Below are 15789 nucleotides of genomic sequence, written 5' to 3' on the forward strand. Positions count from 1 at the left end.
TGTCGTATTGAGCCCCGCATCGGATGTCCCGGCGCTCGACCTTGTTGCCAGTGGTTGCGAAGCGCCGAGTCATATATTGTCTGGTCTGCAGTTCTCTGCCAATATTGTTGCCCAGCTAGTCAAGAGTATCGATTGCGTCATGCTTGTATCCCGATAGTTTGAGGCACTGTATATATCACTAGTTTCGTAGATATGGTTTCCAGGCCATGTCAAATTCTCAGTCTCAGGTTTCTTTGGGCTAATACGCTTTCTATCCTGACATTTCTTTTTTTTTTTAGAAGATACTTTGTGACTATTATGGTACGTTTGGATGGTTGGTTGAGGTGGTCATCTGTGTGGGCAGAAATGACATTACATGGGCATGATCATACTTTGCTAGTAAATGTATTTTATCAAATTAGCGTTCAAAAATCAAAAATATTCCTTAGTCTGAGTTATAATACCTATAAATCTCGGTGAATGGATACCGGTAGCTTCCATTGGATGATAAACTATATGTTCTTTTTTCTTTCAGATAGTACATTTGTATATATATGCAGAGATAGGAAACATCTTATATGACTACACCATTTAGGATTCCATTTGCTCTTCTTTGAATATACCAATATTTCAATGGAAATTGTCATGGTATACGATCCAAGATGGCTTCAAATAGACCATTAATGAATCTCTACTTGACATCCTTGATACATTCGTGGTTATATATCTATATATAACAGCAAGGAACCTTCCAGACACCATAGATGAAACAGTGACAATTTCTCCTGACTCATGGACATACGACGAATTCTAGAAAAAGCCAGTCCGTAAATAATCTATCATTTCAATTCCATCTAACAGTGCTTTTTCATATGCAATGTTATGCAAACGCTTTATCATTCATGCACAGGAGTGGGCATAACCAACTCAGGTACCCGGCTTGTATCTTGCAGGCCGCGGAATCCATCATTTGCTGGTGTGCAGTAAAAACCCCTTGAAGAGGTTTTGGATATGACAATGCAGGCTGCTCAGACACAGCGTCTGGTCTGAATAAGGCTGTATGTTCCTGCATATTGTAGTTGCCCCTGGCATCGATTAGGATGTAAAGAAGTAATACTAGCCGCATATGAAGCTGATATATATGTCTGCAAACCTTGTCCGAACGGACCTTTGAGAAACATAATCTCTGCTACAGCTATAAAAAGTATCTTCAGAAATTAGAATCCAAGAACATTAAAATAAACCTGGATAATCTCAGCAGAATTCTCCGCTTGATTTACCTATTCAACAGAATACTTCGTCCTTCTTGTCCTAGTATACTTATGGGGCTTGACGCTACGCTGGAGCTCTTATGAAGAGGATACTATAAATTATAACATAATTTGAAGAAAGCAAAAGTAGAGTTTAGATGCAGAGGCATCGCAGATCAAGACTTACCATCGAGGCTCGCGTTTCAATGATAAAATACAAAGTCCAGATGAGACCTTTCAACATACTCCCATTCATCCAAGTCTCGGCCAGTAGTCACCCTAATTTTACTGCATGACGTTATAGTGTAGTACTAACAAAAAAACTAGCCCACGTCGGCGAGGATATGGGAGTCCCAACATGAATTGAACGTGCCGAAATAGATCGAGAGCCTTGTCGAAGTGCCCAGTAGTGAATGAGAAAATCTTGACTACGCCGAGGTACATTGTGGAATTTTTTAAATGCTCAGCTTAAATGTCCAGCTCCTTGCATTGGCATCCTTGGCTCCCATTGCATATGTTCCGATTCCCGAGAAGCCAGGGAGCTTGACGGTTATATAATTAGGACCCATGACCACTGCTACCTTGACTTTTGGTTTCAGGCTTGACTACATTCGTGCGAAATCTTCATCTGAATGGTTAAGGTCCGCGGTGGCAGAAGATGGGAGAGGATTATGACAAAGACGACATGATAAATCTGCGTAAAACCGCTAAATGTCCTCTTATGGTAAGGACTGAGACTCCCACCACTGGTCATATAGCAGTCAGTTTGACAACAGACAAAATTCTTACTTATCCAGCAGAAATAAAAGATTCAATTGACCAAGCCTTGCGGTTCAACTCAACTCGAGAGCACCAAAGTAACTGAGAGTGAGATAACTTGTATTTTGTCCTGTTAGTTGATTCGAACTTTTCATGGGGTTTGATCTTTGATTAAAAAGATGCCCTTCCATTTCACAAGAAACATTATCATGATCCAGTTTTTTCATAGGCATTCTATCGTCTTGAAACAGTGGAGGCACCCTAGTTACCACTGAACAGACAATTGAAGCAGGATAGACATACAGGTGTCTTCAGGTTATCCGGAACATTTCTCAATGCACTTGGCATTACACTTGCTCATATCAGTCATATAAATGTGATTTCAAATTGAAAATCGGTGCTCTTGTATGGTCATCTTTGGATAGACCTGTCCCCTGCTAATCTTCTAAAGGATTTTGCGTCTCCGTATGAAGATCCGTTGGATATATAGCACAGTTATCATATCCCCTTGGACCATAACGTCTTTTCTCTGCAGGCTCTTATCATAGCCATGAATCTCTCAAGCACATAGCCCCTTTAGTCAATTCAGATGAATTGCCATAGGCGAATTCCTCATAGTTTCAGCGAATCCAAGGTATAGTAAATTTGTCGTTTAAAGAGCATTTTCTTGATAATAGCAGCCTCGTGATTGGCAGATCAATCCACCTACACTTTTTAGGCAATATTATCACCTGGCAGAACAGTCACTCCTAGGCCTGGGCTATCTCGTTTCCAGTCCAATGAATACATGCTCGCGCGATCAGTTATTAATCGACTGGCCCCCATTCGTCAATGTTCCGGAGATAAGCTCCATCAGATTAGGAAGGTCAATATTCAGGAAGCCAAAGGCAGCAGCGGATTCGAGATCGACCGGCAACCATACTTAGACCGGATAAAGGCATCATAAAGAAATGGGATCAACATTCCACTGTGTATAGATAGAGCTTCGAGCCGACCCTTCCATGGCAGAAAACCGATGGTGTGATCTGATTCCTTCGCATCCCTGTTGCGCCAGAGGGGTCACGTCGACCGGCGATTGTGATGAACAATGATTATGATGGCAAATCACAGGTATTCGAATATGTATGACATGCTTGACCGGTCGATTAAGGCACAGCCATCTGGTTTTCGGGCTCTTATCTAACGACTAGTGCGGGGTTCATAGTCCCGGGAAACTAACCAACAGGGCAGGTATCGTGGAGACCAAGTAGAGCAGAATCGTCCATGGAATACACAAATCGAATGGAACGACCCATGCAGCGTTTAGCTGTCGTTGAATTCAGTGTTCTTGAACGATAATCATCACTGAAGGCGAAACACTGGGGGTAGCAAGAAAACAGTAGACCCTAGACCAGACAAGGATTAGAATCGGCAGATGGATGAAGATGGAATCAGTCAATGGGATGGAAAGCCACACGTAACAAGCCCACCACCCCCCATCGGTGCTTGATGAGAAATGATTATAACCGGAAATCGACTAGAAGGTTCTTGACCGAGGGTATCGGAGGGGCAAAAGGGCTAACGTTTGGACAAGAAGGTTGAGCCCTATGAAGTTAGTTGGGAAAGGGGGAGGTGAGGAAAAAGGGAGGAAAGCAACGGAGGGCAGACGATGAGAGGGAGAGATCAGATGATCCATGACAACCCACTCTCGACAGTCGAATCAGAAGGCGCCGATTAATAAAATCAGCATCCCATGTCGAGACAAGCGCGGCAAAAAGCAAAAAGAAACGAGGTGAAGGGAAAGCAGCAATCTACATGGGGTAATGGGGGCGTGGTGAAGGGCTGGGGGGCAAGTGAAGACGGCGGGCCCAAGGTATGTATAGCAACATTCAGACGTACAGTAGTGAGTCAAGGCTGCAGGATAATCACAATCCTCAGCTTCCTCATTGGTAGGGGACGAAGCTGAAATGAGGGGTATGTTGTAGCATGTCCCTAGTAATACTATTTCTTACCTGGCTGCGGGGGCAGCAGATGGGCTGGTACCTCGATAATTGGTAGCTAGGCTAGCTAAGTGGCCTAGGTTCTAGGAGTTGCAAAAGCAAAGGCATTGTATCAGATCTAGTATTGCTTTTTCACTTCCTTTTTGTTGGGATTTTTATTTCATTTTATTTTGGTCCCTTCTGTTGATGATTTCGGTCATCACTGGTGTTATAATTAGAGCCACGATATAGTGTGGGGGAAACTGTGTTTCATCTGAGGGAACATCTCCGAGCAAGAGGAAAGGGAGAAAAAGAAAAAGAAAAAGAAAAAGAAAAAGAAAAAGAGAGATCATCCCAAGTGGAAGGCGAAAAGAAACAACCAAGAAAGAAAAAACAAGAAGAACAATGTCAATCATATGAAAGTCGCAGGTGCATCCTGTTTGATCAACCGCCCCTTAACAAGGAGAGTGGGGTTCTGGTGCTCTCAGACATCGAGGCTACAAACGACAATCCATACTGCTATGAGGTGAGCATCGAGTTGCACAGAGTAGGATAGTAAGATTAGATATTATGATTCTGTATTCTTCATTCAGCATCATATCCAGGATTAAATATCATAGCCCGTGTTATACGAAGCGGATTAATTTTCCCATCCAATACGATGTGACCCCGCCACAGCAGCCACGATCTTATCTTCATCTTCATTTTCCATCATATCATATCAATCATATTTAATCTACCATGGGATTCAACGGGGAACAATAGGTAACCAAGGGCGCACAATCGAATACACCATACAGAACCAATACAGAAAGATCATCTGTTACCAGATGGGTTAAGCGGACCAAGCGCGTTTTCCCGACATCGGGCGACTGCGGATCTAATCTAAACATGCAAGCTCCATCGGACTACGTTTTTAGCCCAACTTGCATCCCACTTGGATTATCTAAACACTGACAATACATACCAATCTTCTGCCTGCGGGGCTTTGCTTTTTTTTTTTAAAAAAAAAAAAAAAAAAAAATTTATACTTTGCTGTGGTGGTCTGAGCCTCTGCTGTTTCATGTCTGCTCTGCAGTATTCAGCAGTAGAGTTTCCCATGCCTAGGTAACTCTGCGATCATAACATGCCTCTGAGCATCCCCATTCATTGACCGGGAATTTGACCCAGTTCGCATCATCCTCTGGACAAATAGCAAATAAGATCCCTGTCCCTGTATTCTCCCTGTATGTCCTTCTTCTGTATGGAATGATGGACTGATTCCTCATTAAGTTATCAACTTACGTCCATCAATGACCGTTACCCACTCTGTTGTCCACACTAAATTATCTCATCTCCTCCGCCTCCACCTTTTTTTTTCCTTCCCTCTTCCTTGCTTTCTCTAAAAATTCACAGAACCGATATTTTTTTTTTTCTGAATCAATCAATTGCTGGTGTAACCGAGGATTATAGTTGTAAAAAAAAAAAAAAAGTCGACCCGCTGTCAGAAGGACGACGCCGCCACGGTCTGCGTTGCGTTGTTTTGCCTAGAATAATTCGACGGTGTTCACGGATCCGCTGCAGACACAGGAAAAAAAAAAAAGTCACCCTAGTACGATGGAGATGTATTTACTTTTTTTTTTGTAATGCGGTTTCTGTTTTGCATTTCTGGATTTACTCCGTTCCTCGTGGAGGTCACCAGTCGTAAACTTATACTTAACCACCTGCTCTCCCCATCCCAGCATTCATCTTCTTCAACACTCCTCTTCCTCTCAGCAGTTCCTCCTACAGCTTTACAGACCAAAGCCCTTTTTTCTTGCTTGCTTTCTGTACTTTACCTTTTTTTCTCGTCTTAGTCTTCTCTACAACTTTCTCTCTTTTATTCCCTTCTTACAATCACACCAATGGAGCCTGTTGTACGGAAGCCAGAAATGGGCTTCCCCAGCCAGCGCACCGTCAAGCCGCGCACGGAGAGCTCGTCGCTCGACACCCCCAAGCTGAAATCCACCCCTCAGGATGAATTGCACGATGTCCTGTGTGTGGGTTTCGGTCCTGCCTCCCTGGCCATCGCCATTGCCCTCCACGATGAGCTGGACCCAGCTCTGAACAAATCCGTCCCCAACTCCGACTTCCAGCCCAAGATCTGCTTCCTCGAGCGACAGAAGAAGTTTGCCTGGCACTCAGGCATGCTCCTCCCCGGCTCTAAGATGCAGATTTCCTTCATCAAGGACCTGGCGACCCTCCGCGATCCCCGCAGCAGCTTTACCTTCCTGAACTACCTTCACCAGAAGGATCGTCTGATCCACTTCACTAACTTGGGAACTTTCCTCCCCGCTCGGTTGGAGTTTGAGGACTACATGCGGTGGTGTGCGGAACAATTTTCGAATGTTGTGGCCTACGGCGAGGAAGTGACCGAGGTGGTCCCTGGTAAGACGGATCCCAGCAGCTCCGTCATTGACTACTTCACCGTCTTCTCCCGCAATGTCGTGACGGGCGAGGTATCCTCGAGACGGGCGCGCAAGGTTGTTGTTGCGATTGGAGGCACGGCCAAGATGCCCCCGGGTCTTCCCCAGGACCCCAGAATCATGCACTCGTCCAAGTACTGCACCAACCTGCCCAACATGCTCAACGATGAGACCCAGGCCTACAACATCGCAGTCGTTGGTAGCGGTCAAAGTGCCGCAGAAATCTACCACGATCTTCAGAAGCGGTACCCCAAGTCGAGAACCACTCTGATCATGAGAGACTCTGCCATGCGTCCCAGTGACGATTCGCCATTGTGAGTATCTGCCGCACAACAAGCGATCAGCTGTGTCAAATACTGACTACAAAAAACTACAGTGTCAACGAAGTTTTCAACCCCGAACGGGTCGACTCATTCTACAACCTCTCCCCCGAAGAGCGCCAGCAATCCCTCGCTACAGACAAGGCCACCAACTATAGTGTGGTCCGCCTCGAGTTGATCGAGCAAATCTACGAGGATCTCTACCTCCAGCGTGTCCAGAACCCCGATGAGACTCAATGGCAGCACCGCATCCTTCCAGCTCGCAAGATCACTCGCGTTGAGCACCACGGCCCTGGCAACCGGATGCGTCTCCACGTCAAGTCGATCAAGGATGATGCGGATGCCAGTAAGGGCAAGGAAACATTGGAGGTGGATGCACTCATGGTCGCAACGGGCTACTTCCGCAACGCTCATGAGCAAATGCTGAGCGGCGTGCAGCACCTGCGGCCGGCGGGTCAGGCATCATGGAATCCAAGCCGCGACTACCGGGTGGACATGGACCCCAGCAAGGTGAGCGCCAATGCTGGCATTTGGCTGCAAGGATGCAACGAGAAGACCCATGGACTGAGCGACAGTTTGCTGTCGGTCCTCGCGGCGCGAGGTGGGGAGATGGTGCGTTCGATCTTCAGGGACCAGCTGGCGGGAGCAACGGTGCAGGACACCCGGCTCCGCGCCATGCTGTAAGAGGAAACCAAAAAGAGGCGCTGGGATCCGACGGTAACAAAAGCTAAAAGGGAAAGAGATGTGCATTGATTATTTTCACTACCATATATCTATCTGTCTGTTACGTTTGTTTGTGTTTCATTATTACTCTTCTTGTTATTTATATTATTCCCCTCAGTTCTAGTTGAACATTAGGTTCATATATATATGGAGTGTTTAATGTAAAGATTGGAATATATTATAACGTCGTAACTCTGATTCTTTTTCTCTGTTTTTTAACTGCCCCCTTTTTTTTTTCATCTCAATCGCATATTTCGAAATTTTTGACCTATGATTACCCAAGATCCGCCGGTGCCGAAGGACTACTCTGTACGCAATCCACCGGGGCTAGTGGTAGCTGGTACCTGACATTCATGATTCCACTGGAGCAGGCAGTCGCTGGTATTGGTTATGATTTACTCCGTAGTAATTTTTTTTTTTAAACAGCCTACAAAAGACTACTTCGTATAAGACTCGTACTAGTATTCCTGCCACATGTTGGTAGATGATGGACCGATCCAGGTCGTAACAGCAAAATGGGATCATCACCGGATCGGCCTAGCAGGGTAAAGACCCCCGACAGACGAGTGGCATGACGAAGGAATCCAACTGGCCCAAGATGGCCCAACTGGGGCTTGTGAGAAGGACACCAAAAGGCCAGCAGCGAATCGAAATGCCGCCACTGGACGCGGTAGTCCGGGGGTGGAAGATGCAGTTACATAACCACTGGAGACTCCGACCAGCGAAGGAGAAAAAAAGCCTCGGAAATCGAGGCAGACGCAAAATAATAGTAATCGCACAGAGGAGATGCCAATGATCCTCAAACTGACCTTGTTACCTATTAGTAATTCGTTATATGAGAATACTGTAAGCGACACGAAGATCGTCCTGTTTGACAAGCCTCCTAATCAATCAGTGGATGGAACGTCATCAAGTGGCTTGGCAGGTGGTTCTGCCTTTTTTCTTTTTCTTGTTTTCGCTCATCTTCTGCTGTTTTGTTTTCTGTTTCTGTTTCCCTCGGCAGGGTTCCATGGAATCCACGAATCTGGATGGCTGCATGGCGCCATCAGATAACGCGCAAATTTTTTATCTGATGGCACTACCCCAACGCCCCAAGCAAAAGTGTTCATGCCGTGTTACCTGTGTTACATACCCAGTTTATGGGCTTACACTTGCTGCCTTTTATTCGTGATAGTTAATATTATTTCTTTTTCTAGCCTGTCTTTTTTTTTTATTTTTCTTTTCTCCTTCTCTATCTATAATTGGTATGATTTTCTGGGGTTGAATTCTGTAGTGTACTTTTGTGTCTACTATTTTATTGATCATCATTGACCCTGCGTAAAACCGAGGGGCAATGCTTTTTTCTTTTTTTCCATTCTTCCTTCAGACCGACCAATGCAATATCCAGCTATTTCCCCCCTTCCCACCTGCACTTCCAAGGAAGGGGTAATATATTTTATTCCAAAATGACTCGATGACCCCATTCTGCCAAGGCCCCTTACCGTGTCCGGTCGCGTTCCGTAAAACACACACACCAGCCAAAGTTACCGCTGCCGAGATAAGATCTTAGCGTGGCGGTTTGAGTTTGGGCTAAACCCAGAAACTAAATCGCGCTGCGACATCGGATATTTCGGTGTTACGCCAATACGTGGTATGGATTTTTGCTGTCTGTAGGACGCTAGGTGCTATAGATATCACCAGATTTCATGGGAAACGGGGGTCACTGCGTCCTTCTGATCGGACGATTTCTCTACCATGGTTGTGTACTAGAAACATAGTCGTCGTGCCGAGTATCTTCAGTCAGACCGCCACTCCGGTGGAGTCATCTTCGTTATCCATCTAATCTCGGCCTTGACAGTTGAGACCCCTACTAAGCTTAGGGCATCCGTTGATACATGGTAGAAACATGGATCATGGATACCTGAAGAAAAAAAAAAAGGAAAGGAAAGGAAAAAGCAAAACCAGATCCAATCAAGTCTCATCCCAACAGGGTATATTCACGAATGACCGCCATAGCCAGAATGCCGGAACGAATGATAGTATACCTATTCTCCCCTTCACCCCCCCAAGTAGCTGCTGCTACTGTATGATTCATTGTAGTGTGGCCGCTAGTCGGTCATACGAGTTGGTAAGCTTCATCCCCGAGAAGAAATCGGATGTTCTTCGTACCTTACATGGCAGCTTGACGATGGTGGGTGGGTTCGATCCAAGCCCATTGGAGCATTGGTATCGATTGCTCTCTTCATTGTCTCCAAACCCCGAAGGAGTCGATGACCTTGGAGAAAAGACCCAAGTAGAAAAAAGCATGAGCCGCCTTTTCCTCGCGATATTTCTCCTGGTCTTGGTTGCTGTTTCAGGTACCCTTGTAGGCCATCACTCAAAGAGCAAACAAGACATCGAGGCCTCACAGAGCTCCGCCGGATGGTTTCGGAGCTCACTTGATTAAAATTCGTCATCGTTTGGTGTTTTTGACGAGGGAGCCGTTGTGTTTCATGATCCTGGGGAGAGTTTTTCTAGAATGTATCAGCTGGTACTTCCACCTATATATGGCTAAGTCAACGTCTGATACGTCGGGATGAAACATCAGAGACTAAGGGTCATTGAAGGAAGCAATCTGCAGACTATCTTTAATGGGTGATTCGATCTAAATAGAACCTGGCTTAAAGCATACCTAGCTTCTACTGTAATCTGACACCATGAAATCCATCCATCTCTGTACTTTCAACTATTTGCAGTCTACTTCTAACATGTCTCTCCTAGAAAATAAGGATAAAACAATTGATTAACGCAGCATGCAATTGAAAGATAGGGAATAACAAGCCCTGTCGCAAAACACGTGGGATGTCTCAAGTGGACAATAATGAAGACAACCCGTGCTAGAAATGAAGCCTTACTGTCTACATCCAGTCACTAAGCTCAGAGACATCATTGGCCAGCACTAATCCCACCCTGGAAGACAGAAAAGCTCGATCAGATTCAACCCGGACGTACTTTATTACTCTAGATAAGGTAGTTCTGCTCAGACACCGGAATTAAGATAATGTGAACCCGAGCAGATCAATATTTGTCATGCTATGTGCGTTGTATGCAAAACATAATACATGCTGCCAAGTAAAACATGGGAGTCAGAATAGGGGGAAGACAAGACAAGACAAGACAAGACAAGAAAAGAAAAGAAAAGAAAAAAAAGGTCCCCATCAATGGCCATCTATACCAAATGCAGAATTCATCCGTAATCATTATATTGCGCTCTCAACACCGAAGGCTTTGCCTATAGGTATCATGAAGCGCGTCAAGGTTCGATTATCGTATAACGGAGATATCATCGTTCAAACATTTTGCTCTGGATCCTCACCCGCTAGGCTTCGATAGGCACCACTCGAGCCGCCCATTCCACTATGCATCCGCAGAGGTGCCTCGTACATCCGGTTATAGTTCACAACTTCTCCCCCCAGCATTGCAGAGCCAGGTTCCCGTTTCCCAAAGTATGGAGACGCATCACACCAGAAATCGCGGCAATTCGTGATACAGCCCCGTGAGAAGGGGTTCTTGGGCCGGGCAGCACGTGGGCCATCTCTCAATCCATCACGTGCCGTTGCAAAGAAAGTATCAACACCGAGGAGGGAAGACCATTGCTGAATGCAGCCATGTCGTCGAATAGGGCGTTGAGGACCGTGAGCAAGTGCTGGGTTCGGGCCTTGACCAGTGGACGAGAGCCCGGCAGCATCTAGGGAGGTCGTTCCGGCCGCCAGGGCCGAGGCAAAGGCCCGGGAGCTTGGGTAGCTTCGATCGATCGAGTGGCCCCTCATGTTTTCATACGTCGTCTGGTTTCGGGAAATTTGAACAAGCTGAACAGCGCAGAGCATAGTGACCCAGACCAGCTGAATGATGACCCACAAGTCAAGAATGATTGTAAAAGTATCGCGAAGCACAAAATCGCAGAGAGTTTCATTGATGATATTACATTTAGCTTCCGTTGGTGCTGGAAGAATGTTGATATCTACCAATTTTGTCAGTACATCACTACAGACTCAAATATCAAGTATAAAGAGATAATTTGCATTATAGGTTGATACTCACAAGAAAATGTCAAATGCACAAACAGGATAATACCAGCTTCCAAACAGGTGATGTACAGAACAAAATGACGGAGGTTATTTGCTCCAACACAGTTATCAATCCACGGGCAGTGGCTATTTCAGGTTAGCGACAATAACTTAGTCTTATAGCAGGGGTCTCACTGATCATGTTTTGCAACACAACGTCCGCAACGTTTGCAGTGCTTGCTTCGCAAGGGCTTTCGAACCATGCAGGAAACACAAAAGTTTTCCTCGTCGAATTTCCACTGCTCGAAAAGCTCCGAAATGACTGCTCTCTGCTGGTTTCTGCTGCCAAGCTTTGGAACAAAGCCAGGATCTCCAACCATCGCAGTAATATAAAAATATGTCGTTAATCCATAGAAGATTGCAAAAAGTGCGTTCAAAATTGGATTCGTGGAATAAGTCACTGAAATATAGAATACCAGGTCAGCTATCCAACGACCAAGAAAAAAGAAAGAAAGAAAGCAGTGGAGAGAGGAGGGGGGTTGGTTCTGCTAGACTTCAACTTACCGGGAAGCACATTAAGCACGTATCTAACACCGACCCAAAATAATGAACCCGCAAAGACACCCGACAGATACGGCTAGATGAATAGTCAGCACTTGTTCAAAACAGAAACGCCAGGCACTAAGATATGTTGTTGTTAAAAGAGAAACCGCATACCGTTTTTTGAAGGATCCTATACTCAGAAGGAGCTTGACTGGCAGCCTTTTGTGCGACCCATTGTAGACCAAACACTGCCACCAGCATTATGGGAATAGCTGCATATATCGCCATGTTGCTGAGGATCCACACTGCAACCAGAACCATGAGGAATGGCCAGAGGAAAAAGAACTTGGACATGACGCTTTTATCCCGCATCCAGGCTGTCAAACCTAGGGGAAGAACCTTGTGGCTTCCATCAAGGTCGTAACCACATTCATCAAGAGCCCGATACCAGACACGAACAGTGTTCATCTCCCCTGCCACTGTTGCTGGTGACTTTCCATCTCTTGTCTTAGCAAATCTGTCCGCACCGTATTCCAGCAGCTTCTGGACACAAGGCAATGAACCCTTCACCAAAGCCCAATGGAGGGGAGTCAGGCCTCCTTCATCAAAGGCGTTAGCATTGGCGCCCCAGCGCAGGAACAAATCGACACATGCTGGAAACCCCTTATATGCCGCCCACATCAACCCAGTATGACCCTGTTGATCAACAACATCCACGGGTATCTCTTGGTGTAGGAGCAAGACAAGCAAGAACGCATTTCCATCAATGGTCGCGAGGTGTAGAATATTGTAGCCTTGGACATCGGTGACAAGGGGATCAGCACCATGTTGGAGCAGAAGATGAACAATATAATAATGACAGCGCTGAGCGGCCCACATCGCGGGTGTGGCTACCGAGTCTCCTCCTTTGGCGTTGACGTCGGCCCCAGACTCCAGCAGAAACTTGCACATGGCGTACTGGTTGTTGATTGCGGCCCACTAAGAACAGTCGCAATTGTTAGTGGACATTCGTATGGCACGACAGGGTCCCATGATTTGGGAATAAAAACGTGGATACGCACATGTAACGGAGTGATTCCCTCCTCATCTTTGTAGCTAGCATTGAATTTCTTCTCGTTGAATAGGTTTTGCATCGCACCAATTTCCCCTATCCGAGCAATCTGCATGATATCCTCTCCAAGGGGGATGGCGCGCTTCATGGTCTTGAGTTCAACACTGGCATCTTGCTGGGTGACTCTCGGGGGACTTGTTGTGCCTTTCCCGTTGGGTACTGAGGGCGCACCCGCAGCGTTGCTGCTGCTTTGTGGCTCAGTTGAAGAAGCCCCGGAAGACATTTCTATACGTAAGTTGTGGAATGCGACTCGATCAAGAGAAGACGATGCGATGTTGGCTTTTTGTTTTCAACTGTAAGGGAGACGAGGCGCGGAGGACAACTAGCGGTTGATAATTTCGACGCGCTATCTAACGAAACATTGCGAATTCAGTCAGAACTCCGGTTGCTTGCCAATTTCTGTTTCTCCCAATTACCCCAGTTATTCCAGCAAAGGATAAACAAGGCGGAGGAACGCAATAATGATTTGTTCAAAAAAAAAAAAAAAAAAAGTCCAAGAAGAGAGAAGACGGGGAGGCCTCTTTTTTTGGGGCTCGGGGAAACTCTAGCGCTACGAAGTCCGGACGCTAAGAAGATCTACCAGCCTCACCTCCAATTATTATTTACATGTACGAGAATGGTGCCTATACACACTGCACAGGGCAAGTGCTTTGAATTGAGGATTATTTACAGAGAGTCCCCATTTATCAACACTAATAATGATTTTGTGGTGATAGAAGCATCGCCGCAAGATTCAGATGCCCAAAGCACAGGATTATTACTCAGCCAAATGCAGTCTGGATTAGGCAGCCGCATTATGATAGTTGAACAGTCGATATGGAAAAAAGAAGAAAATTGCTGGATTGACATTCAGGTATCCAAAATAATCATGAACATGTTATGCAGAATTATCTTTTGGTATCGAGAAAAAGAGCCGTTGCCAGACACGCCGCTCCCTTTCTCATCAATGGAAGGGACCTTTCAATCTCACCTGCAGATGTCGCAGACTAAGATTGGTTTGTTTTAAAACCCACAAAGGAACCAGCATACTATGGGAGAGGCTGCTTCTCTATCAGCTATCCACCGATGACACGGGTTCCTGGCTAGAGCTGGTTGTATACCCTTCTCAAGAACTTGAGTGGCTTTGAAGAGATTCCGCTTCGTCCATAAGCATTTGAGCGTCAACCCGCAGCTCAAAATCTGCCAGAAAGCAAAAGCTGATCTCAAGACGAGACAGTTCACGCTCACTGACACCACCAACTTTGGCAACACGGCTATGCGGGTAGCTGAGGTCTTCCAGCGCTTTCATTGCCACTCGGAGACCAGCAAGCACGAGACGGTGCATATTCTTGGGATTCACGGAAAAGACTTTTTCAATTTTTGTCATTTTGGTAATATAAATGCTGGTAGCAAGATAGACAGCTGTCGACATTGGGCAGTACCGATGGATTCGCTCGAGGTACACCTTTAACGGTATTGGGGGCTCCTTCTTGGAGAGAAACCTTTTGGACAACACACTTTGTTGTACAGAATCATGCCCTTCCTGACCGGGGCTATCGAAGTGCAACTCAGTGACTTTCATTGGTGTGGACTCCTCTCCGTTGGCTACACCGTCTCTCCCCGTGATACGGTTAAATGCAGAGGCAACGGCTACCAGAGGATTTGTGGAAAGTCCGGCATTTGTTTCCCCAAGACCTTCAAGATTGAGACATAGAAGCGAAAACGCTTTTTCTGGCGAAATGCTAAATATTTGGGCGGCGTCATTTGCCAAGCTCGGCTTGCTTGTTTTGTCGACTCCTTCACGAGAGCCTAAAACCAATTGTTCCTGTAGGAGACTTGATTCTCTATGCGGCCCTTCGTTTCCAGAAGCCATGTTCTGGTCATTCATTGCGACAGACTACAGTGAGCCGTCAAAAGTGAGTGTATTGAAGACACACCTGAACCTAAAGGTGTTTATTGACCCTTGGGGTAAGAGTAGCATTTTAGGACCCCAGCCCTTGTCTAGCTATGTTATGATATTGGCGTAGATTCGAGTTGATTAAAGAGCTGTGGCGCATGAAATGTGAAAGAGTGGAAGACGGGGGTAGCCGAGAGAGTAAAGAAATGGCGAGCGATATGCTAACGAAGGCGCTATTTGAAATAAGTCCGCCAATGTAATAGTCTATGTATTCCTGGGCCATCTAGGAGGGTGTGAAATGTTAGCCTTTGATTTGAAGGAGTTGTTTCGAGTCATTTTGGATAGTTTCAACCGCGGGTAAGGTACTAATATCTACTCACTCAGCAATCAATGGCCACACGATAATGACGGTAATAAAGAAATAACGATGCGACAGAATCAAGTGTTAGTTATAAATGCGAGAAATTGTAATCTCATTATGAGGCTTCCAGTAAGACTCATTTCGCCGGTGAACTGGAAAATAAACAACAAGCAACGTAAGACTCGGTGGGATCGGACATCATTTCGGCCCGGCGTTAGTTGACTTGAGGGGTTTCACTCTTTCTATGTCAACAACGGCTCAGGATACTATGATGCAGGAAAAATAGTCGAATCGGATTTCCATTATTCAAATATTGGACATGCGGACATTATAGACCAGACTATATACATTCAGGCAGATAGATCCCCTGTTTGTATAAACAAAGGATTCTCGGTTCTCCTCTCCCTTACAACTGATACAGCACATTTCACCCAGCAGTT

At 45.8% G+C, this 15789-nt stretch overlaps 4 protein-coding genes across 4 annotated transcripts; 1 reads left to right on the forward strand and 3 right to left on the reverse strand.

Annotated features, from left to right (window-relative positions):
- Positions 1–4071: 4071 nt before the first annotated feature.
- On the reverse strand, positions 4072–4538 carry ASPWEDRAFT_43741 (uncharacterized protein; the record flags this gene model as incomplete). Its single annotated transcript, XM_040836091.1, has 1 exon — positions 4072–4538. A coding segment is annotated over exon 1 (172 nt), but the record flags the coding sequence as incomplete, so codon positions are not given.
- Positions 4539–5502: 964 nt separating this feature from the next.
- Positions 5503–7630, forward strand: ASPWEDRAFT_61649 (lysine N(6)-hydroxylase/L-ornithine N(5)-oxygenase family protein). The gene is made up of 2 exons (XM_040838588.1): positions 5503–6704; positions 6767–7630. Exons 1-2 carry the CDS (start codon positions 5830–5832, stop codon positions 7392–7394), a joined length of 1503 nt encoding a protein of 500 aa, XP_040685438.1. The 5' UTR covers positions 5503–5829; the 3' UTR covers positions 7395–7630.
- A 2643-nt stretch (positions 7631–10273) lies between these two features.
- ASPWEDRAFT_632345 (DHHC family palmitoyltransferase) lies at positions 10274–11988 on the reverse strand. The gene is made up of 3 exons (XM_040838690.1): positions 11654–11988; positions 11493–11605; positions 10274–11412 (listed from the first exon to the last, which is right to left on the reverse strand). Exons 1-3 carry the CDS (start codon positions 11836–11838, stop codon positions 10742–10744), a joined length of 969 nt encoding a protein of 322 aa, XP_040685439.1. The 5' UTR covers positions 11839–11988; the 3' UTR covers positions 10274–10741.
- Positions 11989–13771: 1783 nt separating this feature from the next.
- ASPWEDRAFT_43746 (putative cyclin-dependent protein kinase complex component) lies at positions 13772–15271 on the reverse strand. Its single transcript, XM_040836092.1, has one exon. It carries the CDS (start codon positions 14977–14979, stop codon positions 14218–14220), a length of 762 nt encoding a protein of 253 aa, XP_040685440.1. The 5' UTR covers positions 14980–15271; the 3' UTR covers positions 13772–14217.
- Between the last annotated feature and the right edge of the window lie 518 nt (positions 15272–15789).

This window comes from Aspergillus wentii (assembly GCF_001890725.1).
Source record: "Aspergillus wentii DTO 134E9 unplaced genomic scaffold ASPWEscaffold_7, whole genome shotgun sequence".
In the NCBI taxonomy this organism is placed as follows: domain Eukaryota; kingdom Fungi; phylum Ascomycota; class Eurotiomycetes; order Eurotiales; family Aspergillaceae; genus Aspergillus; species Aspergillus wentii.